This window comes from Octopus sinensis, linkage group LG8, assembly GCF_006345805.1.
Source record: "Octopus sinensis linkage group LG8, ASM634580v1, whole genome shotgun sequence".
NCBI classification, from domain to species: Eukaryota; Metazoa; Mollusca; class Cephalopoda; order Octopoda; family Octopodidae; genus Octopus; species Octopus sinensis.
Window position 1 is genome coordinate 78606716 of NC_043004.1, and position 27682 is coordinate 78634397.

Genomic DNA, 27682 nt, shown 5'->3' on the forward strand with positions numbered 1-27682 from the left:
AACGACCTGCACAAATGGTTTGTTTCTAGTGATCAAATCTTGCACAATATTAGCTCATTCTCTCCATCAAATCGACGCTGTCTGAACAGGTGAACGGTATACTACGCACCAGGTGTTGGAGTGATCACAAAACATCGTGAGATGAACCGTTTCGCTCAAAAACAACGCACCACCCGGTCTAGGAATTGAAACCGCGATCGTGAGTGCAACATTCTAGCCACTAGGCCATGCATCCTCACAATACTACTACTACTACTACTACTACTACTACTACTACTACTAATAATAATAATAATAATAATAATAATAATAATAATAATAATAATGGTTTCGAATTTTTCCACAAGGGCAGCAATTTGTGGGGAGGGGATGAGTCGATTACATCGACTCCCCAATATTCAACTGGTACTTATTTTATCGAATCCGAAAGGATGAAAAGCAAAGTCGTCCACAGCGGAATTTGAACTCAGAACGTAGCGGCAGACGAAATACAGTTTAGCATTTCGTCCAGCGTGCTAACGATTCTACCAGCTCTCTGCCTTAATAACGATAATAATGGGGCCACTTTGGCGTGTGATCTACAATTTAAAGGGAGATTACTTTAGGTTAGTTTGTGTTAGTGCTACTTTCCGTGTGATCTACGTGAGCAAATTTTCTTTGGTGGGTGATCTATGAGCTTGTTTTAATTATTATATTGTTTATTTTTGGTTTCTTCTTGTTATTATTTACTAAGACATAGATGAAACATGGTTTTCTTATAATTAAAATAGTATGAAGTTTGCAAAATACATTTACAATGCTAAGTATGCCCAACAGTAATCTCCCTTGTAGATCACAGGCCAAAGTGGCACCAATAATAATAATACTAATACTACTACTAATAATACTAATTATAATTTTGCGCGTATAATCTGGGAATGCATACAATGAGCTTCTCTGCCCTAGATGTATGGAAAACACTCGGCGAGAAACGGAAGAAAATTTAAAGAAAGAAGGAAAAAAAAAATAATAATGATAATCCTTTCTACTATAGGCACATGGGCCTGAAATTTGTGGGGAGGTGGATAGTCGATTACATCGACCCCAGTAGTACTAAACTTGTACTTAATTTATCGACCTCGAAAGGATGAACGGTAAAGTCGACTTCGACGGAATCTGAACTCAGAGCATGAAGACGGACGAAATACTGCTAAGCATTTTGCCCGGTGTGCTAACGGTTCTGCCATCACTCGGCCGTCAATAGTGACAACAACAATGCAGTACCCAGGTGCATTTAACTCATTGGGTAAAGTTAAAAAAGAGGATCGAAAGAATGTTATCTTTAAGAAAGCAGGACAGACAGTTTGGTTAACCTCAAAGAACGGCCAAACCTCACGCCTCGTCACAGTTCCTACGTCATGTACATTCAGATAAGAATGATTCTTCTGTATCTTACTTGATTAATTACGGTGAAATCTATTCGCTAATATGATCAGAATAATATCGAAATATGTCTGAAGTTGACTCCCATGTTATCAAAACACCCCCACACACACACACAAATTCCTCTAATCTCAATTATTGACTGATATTTTTTTTCTCTCTTTCCCATACAATTATTTCTCGCCAGCTTTTCAAAACTACGCAAAAGACATTTTGTTTATTCCAAGATATTTCGGTTAATTCATTTACAAATGTTACCGAAATATCTATTGACATGAATTCTTCTTTGTTTGGCAGAGTTAGATGAGACTCAAATTGTATTTTTTTTTTCTTTTTTCTTTAGGGGTTTGAAGGAAATAACCGAGCTGATAACCCTTACAGGTCCTCTGAGACTGGGGAGATGGATGCTGTTAATATTCTATTTAAACTGTTACAGATCAACATCTGGGAGAGACATTAGCAAAGAAGAGATTCCAGGGGGAGAAAGGGCTGGATAAAGAAGGATTGGTATAGTGGAGAGAGGGAGAGAGAGATGGAGAGGGGAGGGGGGAAGGAGAAAGAGAGAGAGAAAGAAAGGTGGGTGTTTGATGCAAGGGTGACAATAAGTGGAGTGACGAGTGTGTCGTGAGGGGTGTTGTCGGCTGATCTGATGTGGTCACTGGCTGAGTTGGGGAATGAAAATGTGTTTCTTGGGCTGCGCGAAGAAGTAACCCAACAACATCCGCGAACAATTAACAAAAGATTTTATTATTGCACATAGAGTTTTAACTGTGTTGGTCTTTTACAGATAACAACAGCAATAATTACATACTGGGAGAGACATGACGCTTGGAGTTTTGGACGGGTTTCTTGATATAGTAATATGTGGCTGGCCCAGCATAACTGGAAACAATTGTGCTATATTCGTGGTGACGGACATTCCTGTCATCTATTTGCTTTTTGTTTTAACCGTCTTCCTGGATCGTCTGGCGGTGACAAGAATGGAGACACGTTGCCCAGCTGCATCAACATTCTTCCTAGCAAGAGGTGAGACGTGTGAATGAGTCAGCCTCTCTCAAAGCTCTGCAAAGAGTTCAGGTACCAAAAGCGGCTTATAAAGGGTACGATCAGAAGATTCTAAAAAATTGAATCACGTGATAGCTTGACGCTGATTGGTTGCTTAATGGGCCGATCATGTGAAACTATTGTAGTTTGGTCATGATGCATGATCTCCGCAAGTAGATCAGAGTTGCCTGAGTAGTGATTCTATGAGACCAGTTAGCTACAAGGAGCAAAGGCCATGATAGTAATAATAGAAAAGACAGGGTGAGGAGATAGTACGCTTGTGGGTCACAGTGACTGGGCTAGAGTGTGTGCCGCCCGTGGTAGTCTGCGAATTGGCCGCCGCTATACAAGCTTATATAGTTGACCCAAAAGTGTCACCTTTATAAAAGCGTCCCTGGGATGGCCTGCTTCTCCCTCCCATCTCCACCCATCCATCCTAGCTAAGCTACTCGTGGGCTTGAGCATACCTTTTAGTGATGGATTGCCAATCAGCTGGGTGGTCCTTCTCTGAATGCGATTCAGGATATCTGTGTACTCAGAGCAGGATTAAGACCCGCAGAAGCCCTAAGCACTTAAATATATATAAACAAAATTAAAATTAACGGTAACATGAAAAATAATGTTTATTTTTGTATATTTCCACTTTATTTATGTTTGAAAAATTTTCTACTATTTTTAATTGCAAAGTCTTTGAACAGATCCTCAAAGTTAATCTTACGTGATACATTTGTTTCTATACTTAGTAGAGATGCGGCGTCCCGGATATTATTTTAGTAAGTTTAAGGTGATTTCTTTTGTGCCGTAAACTATTTACCATTTTTTAGGTGCCCCACTTCCCCTGATGCGCCCCCCCCCCAAAAAAAACCTGTGCTTATTTTGTTTAATGGCTAATTCAGGATGTCTTTGTACTTAGTAGCAGCAACACCATCTTAGGTGAGAGAGTAGTACTCCATTGTGGAGTAGAATGTCAATAACTGTTGGCAGTTCAAATACCTTGGGGTCTTAAAGAGAAAGGCTAGTTTCTGGAATGTGGTTCTAGCTATGTTAAGACGTGCTTTTACCAGGAGAGATCGTCAGTAGGTGAGGTCCCTCATTTGAAGTAGTGTTTACAGTGTCTCTTTGATGTTTTTCTCTCAAATGTCCATAAAGTAAGTACCAGTAATATACTTTCCGAAAAGAGTTTGTAGTGATCCTATACAACGGCGCGCGCTCGCGCACCGTCCATTTGTATTTCGCGCGTGCGGGGTTGGTGCTTTCACCACCGGAAGAAGAACCCTTTTGCCTACGTAGCAGTTAGCCGAGGCAAGGGGATCGTAAGACGTTGACCACCAGCGTCCAGCAAGCAGCGACTTGAGACAGCAGCGACTGAAGGCGACGGTCACGTATATTTTCTCTCCGTCTGAACTTGATTCTAGCAGCACCTTACCAAAAGGCCTTTAACCAAATTGTTGCAGACCAACATCGTCTCCATTGTTCGCCGCCATCTTTGACCAGTGTCGTTTTGCATTTGAACACTTTCTTATTTTACAGAGATAAGGTTCAGCACGACACATTTATACCAAAGGGATACCAGATAACCACTTATTGTTACTGTTACCACATTAGAGAATAAAGTAGTATATATATCTTTTACGTCTGCGTCTTGTTGTTTCTGACTGGTAGAATTCTGGATTATTAAAGCAACGGCTAGTGATTGCCTCTTGTACCCCGAAAGTACAAGAGAAGATATATTCACACTAAGTTCGTTACAAGTTTGTAAAATGTTTATTATTCGTAACTTATAAACTTCTCTCTACAAAAGCTCGCTTTGCGCTCTGTCGAATTAAAACATTGTTTTAAGGCTGCGAGCTGGCAGAAACGTTAGCACGCCGGGCGAAATGCTTTGTGGTATTTTGTCTGCCGTTATGTTCTGAGTTCAAATTCCGCCGAGGTCGACTTTGCCATTCATCCTTTTGGGGTCGATAAATTAAGTACCAGTTACGCACTGGAGTCGATGTAATCGACTTAATCTGTCCTTGTTTGTCCCCTCTGTGTTTAGCCCCTTGTGGGTAGTAAAAAGAAATAGGTATTTCGTCCGCCGTTACCTTCTGAGCTCAAATTCCGCCGAGGTCGGCTTTGCCTTTCATCCTTTCGGGGTCAATAAATTAAGTACCAGTTACGCACTGGGGTCGATGTAATCGACTTAATCCGTTTGTCTGTCCTTGTTTGTCCTCTCTGTGTTTAGCCCCTTGTGGGTAGTAAAGAAATAGGTACTTTGTCTGCCTTTATGTTCTGAGCTCAAATTCCGCCGAGTTCGAATTTGCTTTTCATTTTTTCAGGGTCGATATATTAAGCACTAGTTGCGTACTGGCATCGATCTAATCGACTTCCCCACTCCCCACAAATTTTCGGGCCTTGTGCCTAGAGAATAAAAGAATTAACACATTATACATTTGATCGCACTCCTCTCTTTATGTCTATCCGCTTTTCTGTTTCTCTTTAGTTTTTTTAATTCTTTCCTCGTTGTCTCCAAAAGACAGAAAGGTAAAAAGATGAACACGCAATTCTTGCAAAATGGGTTGAGGGTCGACGAAGAAAAAATTACGTCACACTATTTATTTGTCCCGATTATTTTAAGTTATGAATTTAAATCCTTTCGAAGTTAACTTTGCTTTTCATCCCTCCTGGGTTGATAAATATAAAATACCAGTCAAGTACTGGTGTCGATGTAATCGGCTGACCCCGACGCATCTCTTCGAAATTGTTAGCCATATGCCTAAATTAGAAACAAATATTGTACTTAACGTCTTTCTTCCTCCCCACATGGTATTACCCCCTCACACTCACACAAGCCACCCACTTTTCTCTGTGTTTCTCCTTTAATTTAATATGTTTTAAAAGTATTAAGTGTTTTTTTTTTTATCTGATCTTCGTCTCCTTTCTTTCCTTTTTATCTCACCAATATCTTACCCTGTCCTAATTCGCCGTTACCCACTTGGCTGATAAAAGTTAAAGCGCCAGGTGTTGTATAAAGTTTTCTAATAATCAACGTTACCTGTTCACGAATGACTCACCTGCAACTGCAGGCAGTCACTGAAGAAACGGTTAATTGCCGGTGAGGGGAAAATATTGATTGAATCAACAATCACGTGAACAAGGTACCGGCAAGTTTGAATTTCAGTTGTTGATAGTCAGTTGCCGTGTTTCTTCGATTTAAATTGAGTTTTTTTTGTTTTTTTTTAATTCTTTGTCGTCCTAAATTCTTTATTTAAATTTCATCAGCAAATCTGCCATTAATTTACGTTTGAAAACACTGTAACTCGGTTTTGCCTGTGGATAATACGTGTTAAATAACATGACAACAAACAGATTTTATTATTTGAAGTAAAGGAAACATCGTTAGATCAAACTATGTGACAAAAAGAGTAGAGACAAGAAGAAGCAAACGTAATGTATAAGTATTTTTTATGATTTTCATTTCATCGCGAGAGTAAAAGAATTATATAAACTGGTTAAAGGTGTTGTTGTTTATATAGCAGACCTATTATCTAAAATATTCCAGCCCTGTCTATGCCATGATTTTCTTCCATGCAGAGAACCCAATATTCCGTTATCCAACGTGTAATGTAATTCGAGGGGGAGTTGACTATGTCTAGCATGAATATTTTCCACAACATGCTTCCATCGTGTTGTGTTACGTTATGTAAATGAATGTGTTTTTGGCAGCAATTATATTATAGTTGCTTCTTCTTCACAGCATTCATCGAAAAGAAAGAAAGAAACCCTGCTGTGTTATTATGTCCCCAAAGCTCTTCCATAAACATAAGTATTAATATAATTACTGCAACAATGAGCCCCGTTCACGGCTTAAAAGCAATCCGTCCTGGCGATGATTAGTTGACACATGCAACAAGTGAGCAGTAAGGCTTGAAGACAGGCAAATCCCTGTAATTAGATAAAACTATTGTCACATGATAACATTTTATCTATCCGCCAAATTCAAACAAACCCTCATTAGAGATGCGACCAGTTTGTTTAGCGGACGACAGCCAAGCGCGGACGCAATCTGATATTCTTACTTATATAGAATGAATGAATGAATGAAACGAAGAAAAAGTAAGAGGTGTACACGACAGAGTGGATCCAGGAAAGAGTTACAATTTTATTGTTTTTACGGGAGAATGAGATAAGATAAAAGAAATTAAAATTCTGTGGATTTTTCATGGAATTTATTTGATGGCGATGGTTTTAATGTGTACCTGGTCTCAGGAAGGGAATTCAGGATAATGTACCGCAGAATATGTCAACTGGAAGAGATTTTCACAGCCAAGATGTGGCAATTGTTGTTCTGTCTGCCATCATTTACTTGCTGGATGTTGCAACAGGTGAGTGAGTTCTATCCCCGCCAGCATGTTACGAAGAAATTGAAACGCAATATATATATCCTGCACAAATACATTCCGTTCCAAAGCTGAATGTTTCTAAATGAATTACAATGTCATTACAAATACTCACTTGTATCTTAATGAAAATATATTTATCGAACTTAGTTGCTTTTCTAATTAATTGCATGACACTTTTGGAAGAAGTTTTTGATGGCGAAAGTTTATAACTAAATTCCTATGTTTTATACATGTATTAGTACTTCGCGCTTATTTTGTTCATGTTTGGAGATTGTTTGAAAGTTTTCTCTTGTCTGACAAATTTATTACAATATCTTTCAGTTAAATGTTTTAACATATATGGTATTCTTGGAAATTCTTGCCTGGTTATATGCTGGAGTAGATTTACTTGGCCGAGGGTTGCAATTTGAAACCTAACCAGGCTGGAAACCAACAAAAAGTGTTTTCATCAAAGTTTCCTCTTTTGTTATGAGTATATTTATTAAAAAGTAATTTGGCCAGGTCATGTTGCACCTGTTAATGGTACCTGGAACCCAGAAATTCTGTTTCGTGGTCAGGGGTTCAGTGATTAAGCTGCCCATCTCTTACTTTACTGGATGAGGAGGGTGTGTGAGGATAAATGAGAATTTAAAATAAAACCTGTCAAAAGACCAGAGAACTCGCAGAGAAGCCAACGTTTAAACAATTGTGGAGACGAGACAGGCATTACTGATTCAGTCTCCATATTGAAACACTTCGTTATTGTGCACCTACGGCCAGAATTTTTAATAATAATGAGCTTATTGTATACAGTGTTCAGGGGCACTAAAACACCCTGGAAAAGAGGGAGCAAAAAAAAGCAGCCATAAGCCAAGTAAAGAAACACGGCAATGAAAGCTACATGTACATGCACGCGACACAGATTAAAACAAAAACGCACAGAAAATGGTGATAAAGAGGAAAGGATGCATTGACAAGCCAGGAATAGTGTTGGAGGATTTTAAGTAGCCAAAATTTTTGAAGGATGCAGTGTCCTGACCTCTAACAACTGAAGCTGGTAGTTTATTCCTTGCTTCGACAATTTTGTGTGTGAAAAATGATACATCACAAAAATAAAAGTTTGTGTGAAGGCACGTGATTTTATGGTAAGGATGTTGCTCTCATGATCGTAAGGTTGTGGTTTCGATTCTCGGGCTGGACGATGTGTTGTGTTTTTGAGCAAAATACTTTATCTTAGTTTGCTTGATTCCACTCAGCTGCTAAGTCCTAATGAAGAGGTATACGCCACCGAATCTGCAAAGACCGGCATTATACGCCTATGATTCGTGGTGGACCATTGATTTTATATATATATTTATATATATATATATATATATATATGCACGCACGCACACACACACACACACACACACACACACACACACACACACACAAGGTGATTAAAAAGTCACCATACATAATTTTTTTTTTTATAAGAAACAGTTTTTTTTATTTAACCGTTTCTTATAAAAAAATTTATTTTTCCTATGTATGGTGACTTTTGAATCAACCTGTGTGTGTGTGTATATATATTGACAGGCTTCTTTCAGTTTCCATGTATCAAATCCACTCACAAGGATTTGGTCGGCCTGAGGCTATAGTAGCAGACACTTGCCCATGGTGCCACGCAGTGGGACTGAACCAGGAACCATGTAGTTGGAAAGCAAACTTATTACCACTCAACCTCACCCCGAAATACATATAAATTTGCTTACCAACCACATGGTGACGCCTCGGGCAAGTGTCTTCTGCTATAGCCTTGAGCCAGCCAAACCCTTGTGAGTGGATTTGGTAAACGAAAACTGAAAGAAGCCTGTCTCTCTCTCTCTCTCTCTCTCTCTCTTATTTGTGTTATATATATATATATAACACAGGAGTGGTTGTGTGGTAAGCAGCCTGCTTCCCAACCACATGGTTCTGGGTTCAGTCCAACTCCGTGGCACCTTGGGCAAGTGTCTTCTACTATAGCCTCGGGCCGACCAAATCCTTGTGAGTGGATTTGATAGATGAAAACTGAAAGAAGCCTGTTGTATATGTATATATATAGGCACATGAGTGGCTGTGTGGTAACCAGCTTGCTTCCCAACCACATGGTTCTCGGTTCAGTCCCACTACGTGGCACCTTGAGTAGGTGTCTTCTACTACAGCCTCGGGTCAACCAAAGCCTTGTGAGTGAATTTGGTAGATGGAAACTTAAAGAAACCCATCGTGTGTATGTGTATATATAATTTGCTTGACAACTAATGTTAGTGTGTTTATGTAACTTAGCGGTTCAGCAAAAGAGACCGATAGAATAAGTACTAGGCTTACAAAGAATAAGCCCTGGGGTCGATTTGTTTGACTAAAGATGGTGTTACAGCGTGACCGCAGTCAAATGACTGACACAAATAAAAGAATCTATATATGTGTGTGTGTGTGTGTGTGTGTGTATACACGTTTGTATATTATATACACACACTCCTCTTAACATCACTCATTTACCATATACCCCCCCCCCTCTATATTAATCGTAAATTCGTCATTCACTTACATCACCTCTATCCCCATTCGAACCCCACCACCACCATTCTGTCTCTTCTATTCTGCACTCAGCATCATTCTTTTTTCTTCTCTTACTCTTCATCATGTTACTTTCTTATTCCTTTTTATATAATTTTCTATAATTACATAATTGCTTTACAGGATGGCTGGTTGGTTGGTTGGTTGGTTGGCAGGACAAAATGTTTCGCTGTGTTTAACATTTTACTTCATAGGCGCTCGATGGCTGAATGGTTAAATAAAAAAAATTTTGCTTTGCAGCCACAAGGCTCTGGTTTCGATTCTGTTGTGTGGTGTCCTGGATGTATATTTATTTTGTATAACCGTGTGTCGACCCATAACTTGTGAATGAGGCTATGTAGAATCTTGTGCAGTGTATTGTGTTAGTAATATTGGTGTGTTTACATTCCTGTAACTTAGCAGTTCAGCAAAAGAGACCAATATAATAAGTACTAGGCTTACAAAGAATATGTCCTGGGATCAATTTGTTTGACTAAAGGCATTGCTCCAGCATGGCCATAGTCAAATGACTGAAATCAGTAAAAGAATATCTATGTATGTATGTACATAAGTGTGTATATATGTATGTGTATACATAGGTGCAGATGTGGCCGTGTGGTAAGAAGCTTCCTTCCTAAGCATGTTTCCAGGTTCAGTCCCCCAGCGTGGCACCTTAGGCAAGGGTCTTCTATAGCCTTGGGCTGACCAAATTGCCCTGCACCCAGTCATGCTGGTTCTTTCTGGGAATTACAACAATGGTACATCACTTGTCTGTGGAATATTCAGTCATGTTTATTGAATGAACCTGATAGTTTAACTGATAAATCAATTGAACTTGATGCTTGGAAATTCTGACGGATCCATTTTTATTTTAGAGTTCAAATCCCACCTGGATCAACTGCTCCTGTGGTCTCAGCCTTTTTTTACCACTGTGTGTGTGTATGATATTTATGTTAAATCTAAAAGCTGGTGTTTCAGCCTGTAAACATCACAGACCATCACGTGCACACACATACACCCGTCACCCCCCCCACTGTCGCACATGCACACATCCGTCACACACGCACACACACATCACACACACACACCCTTGTCACACACAGACACACCTCCCTGTCACATACACACATCTCTGACACACTTGTCACTCCCCTTCACACACACACACAACTCTCTCTTCTCTCATGCAGTTCACAATATGAGATTAAAATGCTTTTATATAATTTTATTGAACTATAAAATTCTTCTCAGGGTAAAAGCATTAAAAAAATCCCCCTCAAAATTACTTAACAGTTTAAAACCTTAATATTTTAGAAATTTGGACAAATTTAAACAAAAAATGGTGAAACAATAAATTATTTTCCACTGTAATTTGAAATCATGTATCAAGTTTTTGAAGATTTGACTTAAATGTGGAATTGTTTCTAATTAAAGCATGTGGCCAGCTATTTTGGGTGCAGGGTGAGGAGGTCAGTTGGTTACATCGGCCCCAGTCCTGACAAGTGCTTTATTTCATTGACCTCAGAGTGATACAAGGTAAAGTTGACCTCAGCAGGATTTGAACTCAGGAGATAAAAAGCTAGAAGAAATAGGGCAAGGAATTTTGTCCGACTCTCTAATAATTCTATCAATCCACCACTGTATGGAACTTTAATGACCACATTCCTCATAGACTTTCTGTCTTCTCTCTCTCTCTCTCTCTCTCTCTCTCTCTATATATATATATATATATATATATATATATATATGTTGGTATGCATGAGAGAGGGAGTGAGAAATTAAAGGACTGAGGGGGTAAAATAAAACCAAGTAACAGGTGACACTGATATTTCTAAACTTCACACTAATATTCCTATTCAGCTTTGTCTTTTTTTCATCTCTTTTCTTTTTCTCATTCCTCTCTTAGTTCAAGGAGACTTTGGCCCCAGGATTTTTTCTTTTCTTTCTTTGCTCATACATTATTCTGGGTTGCATCTGGTTCACTTTAGGAAATTTGGTCAGTATTTGAGAATTGGTGATCTTGTATGAGATACTCAAGCTTTGGTACTCTCTTGAATGCTAAGATATGTTATATATGTATGGAAAATCCTGAAGGGTTATGTTCCAAACTTTGGTATTAGAGAGACTTCTAATGCATCAACTGGTAGACACGATCAGCTTCCAAATATACCATCTTTGAAATCACTAGTCTGATATTCAGAGGTTAATCTAAAGAAAGCAGAAATATAAAAAGAACTCTTACTGAAAAAGTAAATAAAAGACAAAAAAAAACATTGGGTAAACTACTTACAATGATGCCAGACCAGCCAACCATTCCAAGATACCCCCAGGAAAGATCAGCTTCTTGAAATTCAATCATAGACCAACTTCCAGCTTTAAAGTGACAACAAAACTGATAGAAAATAAATTAAGGCAGTGCTCCAGTGTGGTCATGGTCCTATGACTGAAACCATTAAAAGAATATTTGATGTATAAACAATAAGCAAGAATATTTTGGGCCATAGATGGGCCATATATTTTGGTTCATTATATACGGCTGGTTTAAATGCCAAAAGGGTCAAAGCAATGATAATGATATAATGTTGTGAGAGCTTCTAGTATGTTTAACCCTTTCCTGTTGAGATGCTGTGTTTCAATTAATTTTAAATATAACAAAGAATTTAGTAAAATAACTTATTTATCATTCAGCTAGTGTTAGGAACATAAACTGTGACTAAGGTTTGGTGGAAGAATTTATTCAGAACTTTTGAAAACAAAACATTTGTATTACAGAACCAGAGACAGTTTCAGCCAGGTTGATATTGAAAAGATTAAAAATTGTTTCTCTTTTATATATTCTAACCCTTTTGTTACCGTATTTCTGTTGAGATGCTCTGTGTTTCTTTCAATTAATTTTAAATATAACAAAAAGAATTTAGTAAAATACCTTAGTTATCAATAAGCTAGTGTTAGCAACATAAATTGTGACTAAGGTTTGGTGGTAGATTTTAATTCAGCTGGGTTGGTATTGAAAGGTTTAATAGGCTCTGTGTGAACTGACTCTACAATCCAAAAATTTCAAATTGTAACTATTTCAGAGAAATTCTAATGTTCTTGCAGAAGACCTGAATGTTACACTTCACATTGGTCCCTTTTCTGAAGTCAGTAGTGGAGGGTAATTACCCATCGATGGCTAGCAATCATCAAACAACTGCTAATCACATTAGTTCATGGGCAGGGGGTGGGGATTATTATTGTAGGTGTAGCAGTGTGGTAAGAAATTTACTTCCCGGCCACATGGTTCCGGGTTCAGTCCCACTGTGTGGTACCTTGAGCAAATGTTTTCTGCTATAGTCTCAGGCTGACCAAAGCCTTGTGAGTGGACTTAGTAGATGGAAACTGAAAGAAGCCTATTGTATATTTGTGTGTGTATGCACACACACACACACACACACACACACATCTGTGTTTGTCCCCCACCACCACTCGACAACTTGTGTTGGTTTGTTTACATCCCTGTAACTTAGCAGTTTGGCAAAGGGAACTGATAGAATAAGTACCAGGCTTAAAAAATAAATCCTGGGGTTGATTTGTTCAACTGAAATTCTTCAAGGCAGTGCCCCAGCATGGCCGCAGTCTGGTGACTGAAGCATATGAAAGAGTTAAAAAATAAAAATATAAATCTCCATCTATTAGTGGCAGATTTATCTGCAGACCCTTGTTGTTGCTAGTGAAGGACTGCTTGTGTGTGTGTGTGTGTGTGTGTGTGTTGGGGAGCAGGGGCAATTGCATTCCTATGTGGGAATTCTTGGGAAAGGCCACCAGAATGAATGTCGATGTTAATTTTAAGTGATTGCTGCTTAAAACAGAAAAAATGTGTCTTTTATCTTTTACAAATTGCTGTAAAATTTAGTGAAGAAATATTGACTTAACCCTTTCCATACCAACCTGGCTGAAACTGCTTCTGGCTCTGTAGTACAAATGTCTTGTTTTCATAAGTTCTAAATTAAAATCTTCCACTAAACCTTAGTCACAATTTATGTTGCTAACACTTACTGAATGATAACTAAGTTATTTTACTAAATTCTTTGTTATATTTAAAATAAACTGAAAGAAACACATAACATCTCAACAGAAATACAGTAACGAAAGGGTTAAACAACAGAAATGATGACAAACAACTGAAGTAAGATTTGAGATAAGTAAAAGAGCAAAGAGGTAGTGACTCTGAACGACAACAATTCTGAGGAATTGGTAGGAGTGGTCTGCACCATCAAAGCTGATTCTATGAAGTTCATTTGCTTAGATAAGTTCCTGTGCTGTTTGAGTGAGGAGGGAGTGTAGCTCAGTGGTTAGCGAGCTTGGCTCATGATCGTAAGGTTGTGAGTTTGAGTCCTGGTGGCATGTTGTGACCTTGAGCAAGAAACTTCACTTCACATTGCACCAGTCCACTCAGCTGGCAAAAATGAGTTGTAATTCAAAAGGGCCAGCCTTGTCATTCTTTTCTCATGCTTAATCTCTCTGAGAACAACATTAAGGATATGTGTGTCTGTGGTGTACACAGCCACCTGTATGTTAATTTCACAAGCAGGCTGTTCCATTAATTGGATTGACTGGAATACTTATCGTGACCAATGAAGTACCTGGTCATGATGTATGGGGAGAGGGATCTGATGGTCCAAGAATGACTCTTCATCAGGGAGGGAACAATTTTTTCCAAAGAAGTAATGAAGCATGAGGATCTAGAATTATATATAAAAGAAGAAAATAGAGACTGGGAAGTCAATAATTGTTTATTATTAACATCAAATTAATTGTCATCCCTTACAGCTGTTTCAATTAATACTCAGTAAATATTAAATGTATATAACCTGAGCATAATATCTTCAGAGGGAAAAAAGATATACCCTTGGATGTTTTATATATGTTTATGGATTCATTATAACAGACTATATATATATATATATATATATATATATCATCATCATCGTTTAACGTCCGCTTTCCATGCTAGCATGGGTTGGACGATTTTGACTGAGGGCTGGTGAACCAGATGGCTGCACCAGGCTCCAATCTTTATCTGGCAGAGTTTCTACAGCTGGATGCCCTTCCTAACACCAACCACTCAGAGAGTGTAGTGGGTGCTTTTTACATGCCACCGGCATGGGGGCCAGTCAGGCGGTACTGGCAACGACCTCGCTCGAATCTTTTTACACTTGCCACCAACACAGGTGTCAGTGAAGCAATGTTGGTAACGATCACATTCGAATGGTGCCCTTTTACGTGCCACGGGTACGGAAGCCAGTTGGCTGCTCTGGCAACGATCATGCTCAGATGGTGCTCTTGGCACCCTACTAACATAGGCACAAGTGCCAGTAAGGCAACCCTGGTAACGATCACACTCGAATGGTGCCCTTTTATGTGCCACTGGCATGGAAGCCGGTTAGCCGCTCTGTCAACGATCACTCTCGTATGGTCCTTTTTGCACCCCGCTAGCATGGATGCCAGTCATCGAATTAATTTTACATATATATATATATATATATGTATGTATGTATGTGAAAGCACGTGGCTTAGTGGATAAGACATTCAGCACTTGATTGTAAGGTCATGAGTTCAATTCATGATGACGCATTGTGTCTTTGAGCAAGACAGTTTATTTCACATTGCTCCAGTCCACTCGGCTAGCAAAAATTAGTTGTACCTGTATTTCAAAGGGCCGGCCTTGTTACACTTTGTGTCATGCTGAATTTCCCTCAGAACTACATTAAGGGTACACGTGCCTGTGGAGTGCTCAACCACTTGCACGTTTATTTTATGAGCAAGCTGTTCGATTGATCGTATCAGCTGGGACCCTCATCGTTGTAACCAACATAGTGCTCCTTTATATATATAGACACATTAGTGCACCATGCGAAATCTTTGGCGGTATTTCATCTGTCGTTACGTTCTGAGTTCAAATTCCGCCATGGTCAACTTTCATCTTTTCGGGGTCGATAAAGTACCAGTTTCGCACTGGGGTCGATGTAATCGACTTAATCCCTTTGTCTGTCCTTGTTTGTCCCCTCTATGTTTAGCCCCTTGTGGGCAGTAAAGAAATATATATATATATATATATATATTGTTGATTAAATTGATTCTAGTAACTTACTGGCAGATAAATGGATATGAGCATATTTACCATATTTGATGTTATTAAATACACAAGGGTATATTAGATGCACCCTAACTTCAGTGCATATTCAGAAAAAAGAAAAGATTTTAGTGCACTAAAGAATGTAATATAGACCCCAACTTTGCATATAAGGCCCAGGGTGCATTGTACATGGCATCAAATGTAATAATCCATAGATTATCAAAAAAGCTATGATGAAAATTCTTCTGCATCATCCAAATGCATCTTGCTCTCCATAGTAGTTCTTTTGTAAACTCTTATGAGTTCCAAAAACAATCTTTTTGTTTCTTTTTGTTTTTTGCATGGTACTTTATCCCTTTTGATACCATCCTACCTAGGCCCAAATATATGGGAAATTACCACCTGTATCATCTCTTGTGAAAGGTAGAAGAGTCCAGTCTGCTGGACATTGTTGTAGAGCTGAAAACGAGGTAATTTCTACTCTTCTCCTCTGGAAGCCATCTGCTTGCGATACTCTTGTACCCTGACATAATCTTCAGGGATACAGGCATCCAGCAACAGGACCTTCGTAATGCTATGATGGACCGTGAAGTCTGGTGCAACATAGTAAATTCCATTGTCTTGACCACGGTCAAACAATGATGATGACAATTTCCAGTTTTGAAGTGATCAAAATTGAAACCTATCAAAATGTCATGCTGATTTATATTCCAATCACCAACTTGATAGCAACAAAGTTATTTCACTTATACATAAAATATTCTTATATTATACATCTTCGTTTTATCATCGTTTTAATGTCCACTTTTCCATACTGGTATGAGTTGGATGGAATTTGTTGGGGTGGATTTTTCTATGGCCAGATGCCTTTCCTGTCACTAATCCTTATGTGTTTCCAAGCAATGTAGCATTTCCCCATGACCAGAGTGGTTCCATGAAGCATTCTAGGAGGAGGAGGACACTGTTTGCAAGACAATTACACTCGTTTGCACCTATCACGCAACGTCAAAGCAATGAGGCAGCAACACACACACATGCACATACACACATATACATTCACATGCATATGTACATGTACACACATGCACGTGTGCTTGCACACAAGCATATACATACACATTCACACATGCACATACACACACACATAATGCATACACACACACACGTTCATGCATACACACACACGTTCATGCACATACATACACACACATACATACACACACACATACATAAACGCATATACATACACACTCGGTATGCATATATGCAACACACACACACATCCATCAAATACATTTGAAGCTGTATAGTGAGTGTTGAAAGGTTTTAACCTTGGAAGCGACATACATGACGATCGTAGTCCACATGTCAGTGTATCATCGTGTGTGTGTGTGTGTATCCGTGTGTCCGTGTGTCTATCACTCCTCCCACCCTCTTTCCTATGCACAACAATGTTGGGTGAGTGGATGGGTGGTAAAAATCACATGACAAGAGTTCTGTTGTTTCCAATCTTTATTAATAAACGTAGGTGGGGGTGGGCGTGAGAAAGAATAAAAAGCCTCAACAAGCTTATTAGGACACCATCTGTTAAGAGGAATTGTTGATTGGTATTGTCAAGGGTTGACATATATATATATATGTATATATAAATGTATGTATATACATACACACGTCAGTTACTGAAGCGACCAAGGGTGCTATTCAACACCAGTATTGCTAGAAGTAAGTGTCAAAACAATTCTTATGCCAACAAGCCACCCTTATTTTATATATATATATATATATATATATATATATATAAAACTTGAGGTATAGGTGCAGTAGTGGCTGTGTGGTAAGAAGCTTGTCTCCCAACCACATGGTTCCAGGTTCAGTCCCACTGCATTGCACTTTGTGCAAGTGTCTTCTACTATAGCTTCGAGCTGACCAAAGCCTTGTGTGTGTGATATATATATGTATATGTATGTATATATATATATCATCATCATCATCATCATTTAACATCTGTTTTCCATGCTAGCATGGGTCAGATGGTTTGACTGAGGTCTAGAGAGTCAGTGGCTACACCAGACTCCAATCTGATCTGGCAATGTTCCTACAGCTGGATGCCCTTCCTAATGCCAACCACTCTGAGAGTGTAGTGGGTGCTGTTTATGTGCCAACAGCACAGGAGCCAGTCAGGTGGGCCTGGCATCGATCATGTTCAAATAGTACTTATTATGTGCCACTGGCACAGGAGCCAGTCAAGGAGTGAAGGCATCAGCTATGTTCAGATGGTGCTTTTTATGTTCCACTGGCACAGGGAGCTAGTCAGGGGACACTGGCATCGACCATGTTCAGATGATGCATTTTACGTGCCACCAGAATGAGGGCCAGTCAGGTGGCACTGGTCACAGCTGCATTTTTGGTTTTACTAGACTCAACAGGTCTTCTCAAGCATATCATATCACCCCCATGCTTCAAGGGTACTCTTAAATGGGCCAGACACACAACACTGGCATCGCCCAATGCTGCGATCTCACTTTAGTTGCCGAGTCTTCTCAATCACAGCCTTTCTCCAAAGGTCTTGGTCTCCTGTCATTACCTCTGTGAGGCCCTATGTTCAATGGTCATGCTTCACCATCTCATCCCATGTCTTCCTGGGTCTACCTCTTTCACAGGTTCCTTCCACAGTTCGGAAAATATATATGTATATATATATATATATATATATATATATATATATGTGTGTGTGTGTTTTATAGCTAGCAGAACCTTGGAAGTAGTAAATTATCCAAAAGAGGGGTAGACTACAAGCTACTCTTCAGGCTAAGGATTTGGTCTCAAATCCCCAATAAATTTATGCGGCATCTCCTAACGATAATGTAAACTTCATATAATCAAAGTATCATTGGTCTGAAGGGTAGCTTGCAGTCTTCTCCTTGTTTGGATAATTTGCTATTTCCAATGTTCTGCTAGTTATGAAACATATGTAGACTGGATTTTATCTACTCCAGTCCCTAAATTTGGAATATATATATATACATATATATATATACATACATACATATATATATATATGTGTGTGTGTGTATGTCTGTATTTGTCCCCACCACCACTGCTTGACAACAAGTGTTGGTTTTATATTCCCATAACTTAGCAGAATAAATACCAGGCTTAAGAAGAAAATAAGCAGTGGGGTCAATTCATTTGACTAAAAGTTCTTCAAGCTGGTGCCCCAGCATGGCCACAGCTGGTGCCCCAGCATGGCCACATGTATATGTTGTGGATGAAATTTCTACCCTGATACATATTTTATATAGCATTTTGTTCCAACAAAAATTTCTTTTGTTTTATTTTTTTTTCAATTGGTTTTATGTTTTTGTTATATTTTATTTGTAATCATTAAAAGAACAAAAAAGAAACCCAGCAAAAATTTATAAAAAATGCGAGAAATTTAATCCAGCACATTCATTCATTCCGTTCCCAAGAGGAGGAGATTGTTGAAAATGTGGGGGAGAGAGGGGAAGGTTATTATTATTATTATTTATTAGAATGATATTTGATTTGTAAAGTGCAAAGTAGTGTGGGGGTTGGGTGTGGAATGCAGAGACGAGATTGGTGTGGGAGACAGGAAAGGGACTAACAAAAAATGAGAAAAAAAAAGAATTTGGTGGACTGATACACATTAAATGCTAACGAGAATATTCAGATCTATTGACGGGGCCCCTCCTAATAAATTGCGATTTTGGTATTGTTCTTAGTTTTTGACACACGTACAGATATGTGCACATATATACATATGGATATGTGCATATATGTATATACTTATACATATATATCACATACATACATTCATACACATACAACTATATGCAGATACATGTCGGCATCACAATTCCATCTTTTTTTGTGTCAGGGTTAGTAATGAGGAATTAATATATCTTAATTAGCCATTCTACTTTGGTCCTTCATTTCCCACATTGTCAAAGAAAGAAAGAAAACTACCCATAAAGCGGCATATATTCTTTCTGTCTTTGATGGTTCTCTTTTTAATGGTGCCTTACATCCTGTCTATTTTTGCCATTATTTCTAAATGGGTTAGTAGTAGATGTTATAAACATTTCTGCTGTACAACACCTCTGTCTTTGGTTGGTTCCAGTACCATATCAGTGTTTCTATGAGAGGGTGTTGGTAGTTCTTTCGATCCTGTTCTATTTCTCAAAAAGGGACACTTTGAACAGTTCATAGGTCTTAGTCTCTCATCACCTGATGCAAAGCCACATCCCTCAACTCTGTACCCCAATTCCTTCAAAAGGTCCTGTTTTGAAAGTTATTTGGTCAGCTCATGAAAAAAAGCACTCACTACACATTAAGTGGTTGGCATTAGGAAAGGCATCCAGCCATAGAAAACCTTCCTAAACAGATACTGGAGCCCAATGTAGCTCCCTGGCCAGTTCCATCCTGTCGAACCATCCAAATCATGCCAGCATGGAATATGGAAGTTGAATAACGATGACCATGTGACAGAAGAAAACATACCTGCCCTTACTGATCAAAGGAAAGTGGTGACAAGATCCTTAAAATGGATTTCACTGAGAGTCAATCTGTCCTACAGTGTGATAACAGCTGTTTGCCACAATATGACAGATTCCGAGAGGAGGAGGAGAAGGAGGAGGAGGAGGATCGTCTCTAGTATTTGGCTGATATTTTATTGACCCTGATAATATGAAAAGCAAAATTGATCTTTATAGGGATTTCAAGTCACTGAGAGCCTGAACAAATCCCATAAGGCATTCTTTCTAATGCTCCAACAACTTTACCTTCCCTCCTCCTTAACCCTTTTCGTTACTGTATTTCTGTTGAGATGCTCTGTGTTTCTGTATAACAAAGAATTTAGTAAAGTAACTTCATTATCATTCAGCTAGTGTTAGGAACATAAATTGTGACTAAGGTTTGGTGGAAGATTTTAATTCAAAACTTTTGAAAACAAGACATTTGTACTAGAGAGCCAGACGTGGTTTCAGCCGGGTTGGTATCGAAAGGGTTAAACACACCTCTACATTTGGGTTGATTGACATTAGAAGCAGTTGGAAGGGTGTGGATTGAAGGAAATTTAGGCTATTATTTCTAGCATATAGAGTGACCACACTGAGGTCTCCTTCTCTTATGTCTTCTGCTGATTATTTTTCTCTGAACCCTTTCGTTACTATATTTCTGTTGAAATTCTCTGTGTTTCTTTCAATTACTTTAAATATAACAAAGAATTTAGTAAAATAACTTAGTTATCATTAAGCTAGTGTTAGGAACATAAATTATGACTAAGGTTTGGTGGAAGATTTTAATTGAGATCTTTTGAAAACAAGACATTTGTACTCAGAGTCAGAGCCGGTTTCAGCCGGGTTGGAATCGAAAGGGTTAATCACACACACACTCACGTGTGCATTGGGGACATGATATTTCTTTACAATTTCCAGCCTGCAACTCTAGGTTCTTATTTGATACATGCTGCCCAACAATTCCATTTATTTTCTCTCTAAAAACCGTGCCTCTAAATCAAATATATAATTGGACTTCATTTCACTCTACACAGACCTTCATCTTTATTTTATATATCCAGTTCTTATTGACAGATGCCATCACAAGTCTATCCTTTCTCCTAACAATATTTTGTACTAATAAAGAAAAAACAACCAGGCCATAACCATCATCCACAATTAAAAAATGGCTTGTTTTATTCTTCTGTAACTACAAGCAGGCATAGGGGCCATAGACACCTTCTTGCCCATCCCAGTGGAACATTCCCAATGTGGTAGCTGGAGATGAGAGAAGACAACACGTTCATTAAGCAAGTGTTCATTTTCAGCTGAGTTGATGGGAAAAAATGTTAAATCAAGTACCTTGCACAAGTTTACAATGTACCACCTGGCCCTGGAAAAGTTTACACAACCCCCTCTCCCCCAGTACTTGACTGGTATTTTTTTCTATTGACCTCTGAAGAGATGAAAAGCAAAATTGACCTCAATGGGATTTGAGCTCAGAATGTAAAGAATTGGAAGAAATGCTGCCGAGCTTGGTAATCATTTTGCAAGCTCACCTCCTTCATTGTAAAATGTAACCTTCCTTTATAAGACAGTTGAGTGTAATTTGAGAGAATTTAGTTGTTGTTTTCAGCAAATCATGCAACTGCTTCAAGGCTTCCTTGCTGACTTGTCTCTTAACTCGATGTTGTTACTAGTGTCAGAGACACACATGGGGATAATAGATTTGTTTGGATTTATAAGATAGAAGGGGATTAAGGAATGCATTGCCTATGGCTTAATTACATTTGTGAGTAACATATGTTGTGTTACACAGCAGTTTTATATATATATATATATATAGTGAAACATACCAAAATGTTTGAGTGCAAAGTAAGTTTAGCAAGTGATGATAAAATGGCGGGAAAGATGAGTGTGATGGCTTTCAACCGTTATTTAAATGGCTGATGGTTCACTGAATGTAAAGATTAACAGGTAAATGGTGGAAAACATCAGAGATATCAAACCATTTATGTATTCAGAACATACACACACACACACACGCATGCACACACATAGGGTGATAAGTACAAAGACATGGATATGTGTATATGTATGTATGTGTGTGTGTGTGTGTGTGTGTGTATATATATATATATATATATATAGAGAGAGAGAGAGATATTTGAAAAAATGAATAGAAATGGCTTTAGTGATATTTCCACTTTAATAATTAGATGTTTATAAATTATTGGGTGTTAATAATTCATAAATATTTAATTACTAAAATGGAAAAATTATCAGTAAAGCCATCTCTTTCATTTTCATAAATGGATAACCCTGTACCAACGACTCTGCTCCTAATTCTACTATATATATATATATACACACACACACAGATGAATATATGTGTGGGGTATAAATGTAAAAGTGTGTGTGTGTGTGTATATATATATATATATATATATATATATGAGTAACAAAGATGTACAGGTGTCAATTCATTATGGGATTGTCTGTTTACCTGCCTATCTCCCATGAATCTACCTGCATTTATTTATCTCTCTTCCTGTCTGCTTTTCTGCCGGGTTATCCATCCCTGCCTCTCCCTCTGTCTGTGTGTATCTTAATTTTCCTGAGTTTCCTGCCATGATAACATTACGTTTTCCTCTTTGTTACCTTGAGGATGAGGTAGCAAGGCAGAATACGGAAGCACTGAAGCCTCACCTTTGAATGAATAATAAATTCTACTACACATATTGAGTTCTTATTTCTCATTTTTGTGGTACCAAACATGGGATATACCATTATCATCCTTAACTAGAGGTAGCAGTTTACTCAAAGTCACCACCCTCTGTTCCACCCTAACCTCGTAATGGCCCTGGAACCTGGTGCACGTGTTCCTCAGTGTGTCACTGAGAACATCTTCAAATACCTCCTTAATCTTAACCAACAGCTTGGCCTTGTGTGTGTGTGTGTGTGTGTGTGTGTGTGTGAGAGAGAGAGAGAATGTATGTGTATAATGGTTTCACATTTTGACACAGGGCCAGCAGTTTTTGAGGGTGGGGTAAGTTGATTATATTGACCCCGATACTTCACTGGTCCTAATTTTATCAACTGCGAAAGGATGAAAGGCATAAGTGACCTGGGCAGAATTTGAACATGGAACTTAAAGATGGACAAAATACTGCTAAGCATTTTGCCCAGTCTGCTAATAATTCTGCCACCTTGCCTTATACACACTCACACACATTATATAGATATGTGTGTGTGTTTGTGTGTATATTATATATATATATATATATATAATCGTTTTATGTTTGTTTTCCATGCTGACATGGGTTGGATGGTTTGATTGAAAACTGGCAAACTGGGAAGCTTCACTAGGTTTCAGTCTGGTTTGGCATGGTTTCTAGGGCTGGATGCTCTTCCTTAAGCCATCCACACCAAGAGTGTAGTAGGTGCTTTTTACATGCCACTGGTACAGGTGCCATTGACATGACATTGGTATCAGCCATGTGCTCAAAAGGTTTTCTCAAGCACAGCAGACCACCAAAGGTCTCATTCACTTGTCATTGTCTCCATGAGGCTCAACATTCGAAGATCATGCTTCACCACCTCATCCCATGTCTTCTTGGGTCTGCCTCTTCCACAGGTTCCCTTCACCATTAGAGTGTGACACTTCTTCACACAGCTATACATACATACATACATACTACATACATATATATATTGTGGTGAGAATGGAGGAGGATGGCTGTGTGAAAAAGTGCCACACCCTAGCAGTTGAGGGAACCTGTGGAAGAGGTAGACCCAGGAAGACCTGGGATGAAGTGGTGAAGCACAACCTTTGAACATTAGACCTCACTGAGGAAATGATTAGCAAGCGAGACTTTTGGAAATATGCTGTCTTGCGAAGACCCAGCAAGCCAAATGAGACCATAACCTGTGGCCCATACCAGGAGCGTAACCAGCCCGCTTATGCGTACCTTTTCCTTCCTTGGACACTAAACTCTGCTTGCGAAGACCTGTTGAGGCAAGTGAAATCAAAATCATATTTGATGACAGGCATCCGTGCTAGTGGGGTGCAAAGAGCACCATACGAGCATGATCGTTGACAGAGCAGCTAACCAGCTTTCGTGCCAGTGGCACATAAAAAGGCACCATTCAAGTGTGATCATTACCAGCGTTGCCTTACTGGCACTTGTGCCCGTGCTAGTAGGGTGCCAAGAGCATCATCCAAGTGTGATCATTGCCCGAGTAGCCAAGTGGCTTCCATGCTGGTGGCACGTAAAAGGGCACCATTTGAGCATGATCATTATCAACATCGCCTTATCTGTGCTGGTGGCATGTGTAAAAAGATTCGAGCGAGGTCGTTGTCAGTACCGCCTGACTGGCACCCGTGCCGGTGGCACGTAAAAAGCACCCACTACACTCTCAGAGTGGTTGGCATTAGGAGTGGCATCCAGCTGTAGAAACTCTGCCAAATCAAGATTGGAGCCTAGTGCAGCTATCTGGTTCGCCAGTTCTCAGTCAAAATCGTCCAACCCATGCTAGCATGGAAAGCGGACGTTAAATGATGATGATGATGATGATATATATTTCCATTTATCCAACAGAAGTATCAGGTCTCTGAACATCTGCCAGTTCTTTGATTGCACTAATTAAATCTCCAGCACTAATTTGGAAACAAAAACTACCAATTAAATGTAGGGAGTCATTTGAATAGACCAGAGACTTCTTGTGAACTATTCCTGAATATTTATTGCGGTTAAATCTTGGATTCTGCTTAGATATCACACTGCATATTTTGTGTACAAATTGTTCGTGCTGAGAACACTATATCAAGTTCCTTTCTACTCATTCCTTACATCATCATCATCATCGTTTAACGTCCGTTTTCCATGCTAGCATGGGTTGGACGGTTTGACTGGGGTCTGGGAAGCCAGGAGGCTGCACCAGGCTCCAGTCTGATCTGGCAGTGTTTCTACAGCTGGATGCCCTTCCTAACGCCAACCACTCCGTGAGTGTAGTGGGTGCTTTTTACGTCCCACTGGCACAGGTGCCAGATGAGGCTGGCAGTGGCCACAATCGGTTGGTGCTTTTTATTTGCCACCGGCACAGAAGCCAGTCAAGGTGGCACTGGCATCAGCTACGTTTGGATGATGCTTTTTATGTGCCACCGGCACAGGTATTTTAAAACCATTTTCCACATATATGGCTAGAGATGGGAGTGATGACCTCCTTTGCAAATGGTCAACACAAACTGTGTGGCGATGGCCAGCTGGAGAAGATGTTGTCCTGGGGTTAAAACAACAGTAACATTGTCCTCTATAGGACTGCCACTTGATACCTCCACTTCTTATTTGCTAACAAATAAGAATACACACACACAGTGGGATTATCTGCTAGCTTATCTCTTGTCAGTCTGCATTGTTTTTGCTCATTTAGCAGTTTGATGCTCCCTTCATTAAACATGTAAACACTTAGCTATTGTTTCTTTTTATTTCTATGCAGATGTCATGTACGATTAATTCTCTAAACAGTTAGGGTTTTCTTTTTGACTACACGTAATGATTTTCCCACCATGACTTGACTAAATATGGTGTGTCTATTTTGTTTATGAGGTCATATATGAGGAAAACATGCCTAGTGTTATCTCCTTGTTGAAGCACTCAAAACAATATTAATAATTAACTAACATTGTTCTTTTATTCACTGGAAACATTTTTGTAGCTAGCATTCTATTTTTTAAAAATTATCCTTGTATCAAACAGAATTCTTAACACTTAATACGATGTGTATCCATTTGCTTATCTAACCAGTTGTTTACTTCTCTATTTAGCTGTTCCTTCGTTTTTGAGTCTCAAACTATTCCCTATCCTTTTTCATAATACACACAAAAAATCCTTTTTCTCTCCTCTTTTTCACTTCCACTTTCATTATTTCTTTTGCTGTACCTTTCCCCTCTCCTCTTTCACCTCCCTTCTTCTCCCTCTTTCCGCCCATCCTCTGTTATGTGTCTATGTCTCTATCAACCCACTCTCTCTCCCCTCTCTCTCTGTGTCTGTCTGTCTGTCTGTCTGTCTACCCCTATCAGCCTTGAACTACACAAGTGAGGAGACTTCCCTGTTGATTTCTGTCTTACTTTGACACTTTGACAAAAGGTCAGCCATTTCTGAAGCCTCAATTAAGAGATCGTATGAAAGGAAAGAGTGGGTGGTGTGGCGGTGGTGGAATCGGTGGAAGTTTCTCTCCCTTTCTGCAAGTTTATTGGTTGATTTATTAAAGGTCAATACCCTTAATTTGAACAGTTTCGTCAGCATATGCAGACGCATGTGCATTCGCAAATACACGTGCTGTAATATCTAAGTATACACATACATGCTGTACCTTTTAAAACATATTCATACATAAATATAAGTTTGTGTATGCATACACACACACACATTCCACATAATTGATAATTGCTGCCTGCTTGCACCTCCCCATTGCATCTGCACTTGTATATACTTAAACTCAGACATCCACCCATATATACAAAAATACAGGTACATACGTACTTATGTGTATGTGTGTGTGTGTATATATATATATATATATATATATATATATATAATCAAAATAAGCAACAAGGATATCCAAGGTAGTGTAGTACAATGTTTCATGCTACTTCATTTTATTAAACACTGTATTACATCAGTTTTAAAATCTTGAGTATAAGAATGTGCATTGTCCGTTTTAATTAAATAATTCTATATGTGGCTGAAGATTGCTCAACATTTTAAAACTGATGTAATACTTAGTTTTTAATAAAATGAAGTAGTATGAAACAATTGTACTACACTACCTTGGATATCCTTGTTGCTTATTTTGATTATAATCACCCCATTTGATTTATATGGATCATACCATACGAAATTCTTGTGCCTTTAACTTAAGTACCATATTCATCTGAATCTAAATTTTGTTGAACTTACACTCACACACGTACATAGACAGTGGTGGTCTAATTGTTAAGCAGAGTCTGACCACCTTCGTACCTACATCTTAGATCTATCATGCTGTCTGATGTGGGTTTTTTAAACCAATGTATTGAAAAGACACCCAGATAGATTGCATATCTGATTTGGACCACAAAGAGCTGCAGTTAAGTTCTGATCTTTGTGGATCTTTTCAGGCCTCCATTAGATTTGTAGACCTTATGGCACACACGACATTGAAAGGTGTGCACAGACACATAGGCAGAATAGTTGGGAGAGGTTTGTTTTTCATGGGTCCATAAATGAGATTTGAGCCCAGCAAAAGAAAGGCATGGCCTGTCACAAACTGTGTACACAGAAGGGTCACTGAGAATCACATTCTTGGTCACAACATTCTTTAAATCTCTCTTGAGTCTTGCATGTGTCATCCTGGCCCCCTCAAAGGTTTTCACTCCACTCCACACTTTTGTTCACCCTCCAGTTCAATCTGAAGCAAGGGCTTATATGGCCTTTGGATCCATAGAAAGTCTGTGTGTCTCTGTATAGATCAGTGGTTCTTAACCTGGGGGGCATGAACCCTTGAGAAAAAGCAGGAATTTTTTCAATTATATTTGCTATTCCCTTAACGAGAGCATAGGCAAATAATTAGAAGTTTATGAAAAAATGCAGAAGTATCGCCTT

At 38.9% G+C, this 27682-nt stretch overlaps 1 protein-coding gene across 3 annotated transcripts in view; it reads left to right on the forward strand.

The window, feature by feature from the left end:
* Nucleotides 1-5748: 5748 nt before the first annotated feature.
* The window catches only part of LOC118764597, a 61087-nt gene continuing 39153 nt past the window's right edge, over nucleotides 5749-27682 (forward strand). The window contains exon 1 of one of the 3 annotated variants that reach the window (XM_036505509.1): nucleotides 5749-5897. Coding sequence is in view for 1 of the 3 variants with exons in the window: in XM_036505507.1 (XP_036361400.1) it covers nucleotides 6746-6830 (85 nt within the window). In the remaining 2 variants the exon portion in view is untranslated. Of the gene's footprint in view, nucleotides 5898-6219; nucleotides 6831-27682 lie in introns of those variants that run through there. The other 2 variants (XM_036505508.1, XM_036505507.1) reach the window with 2 other exon arrangements.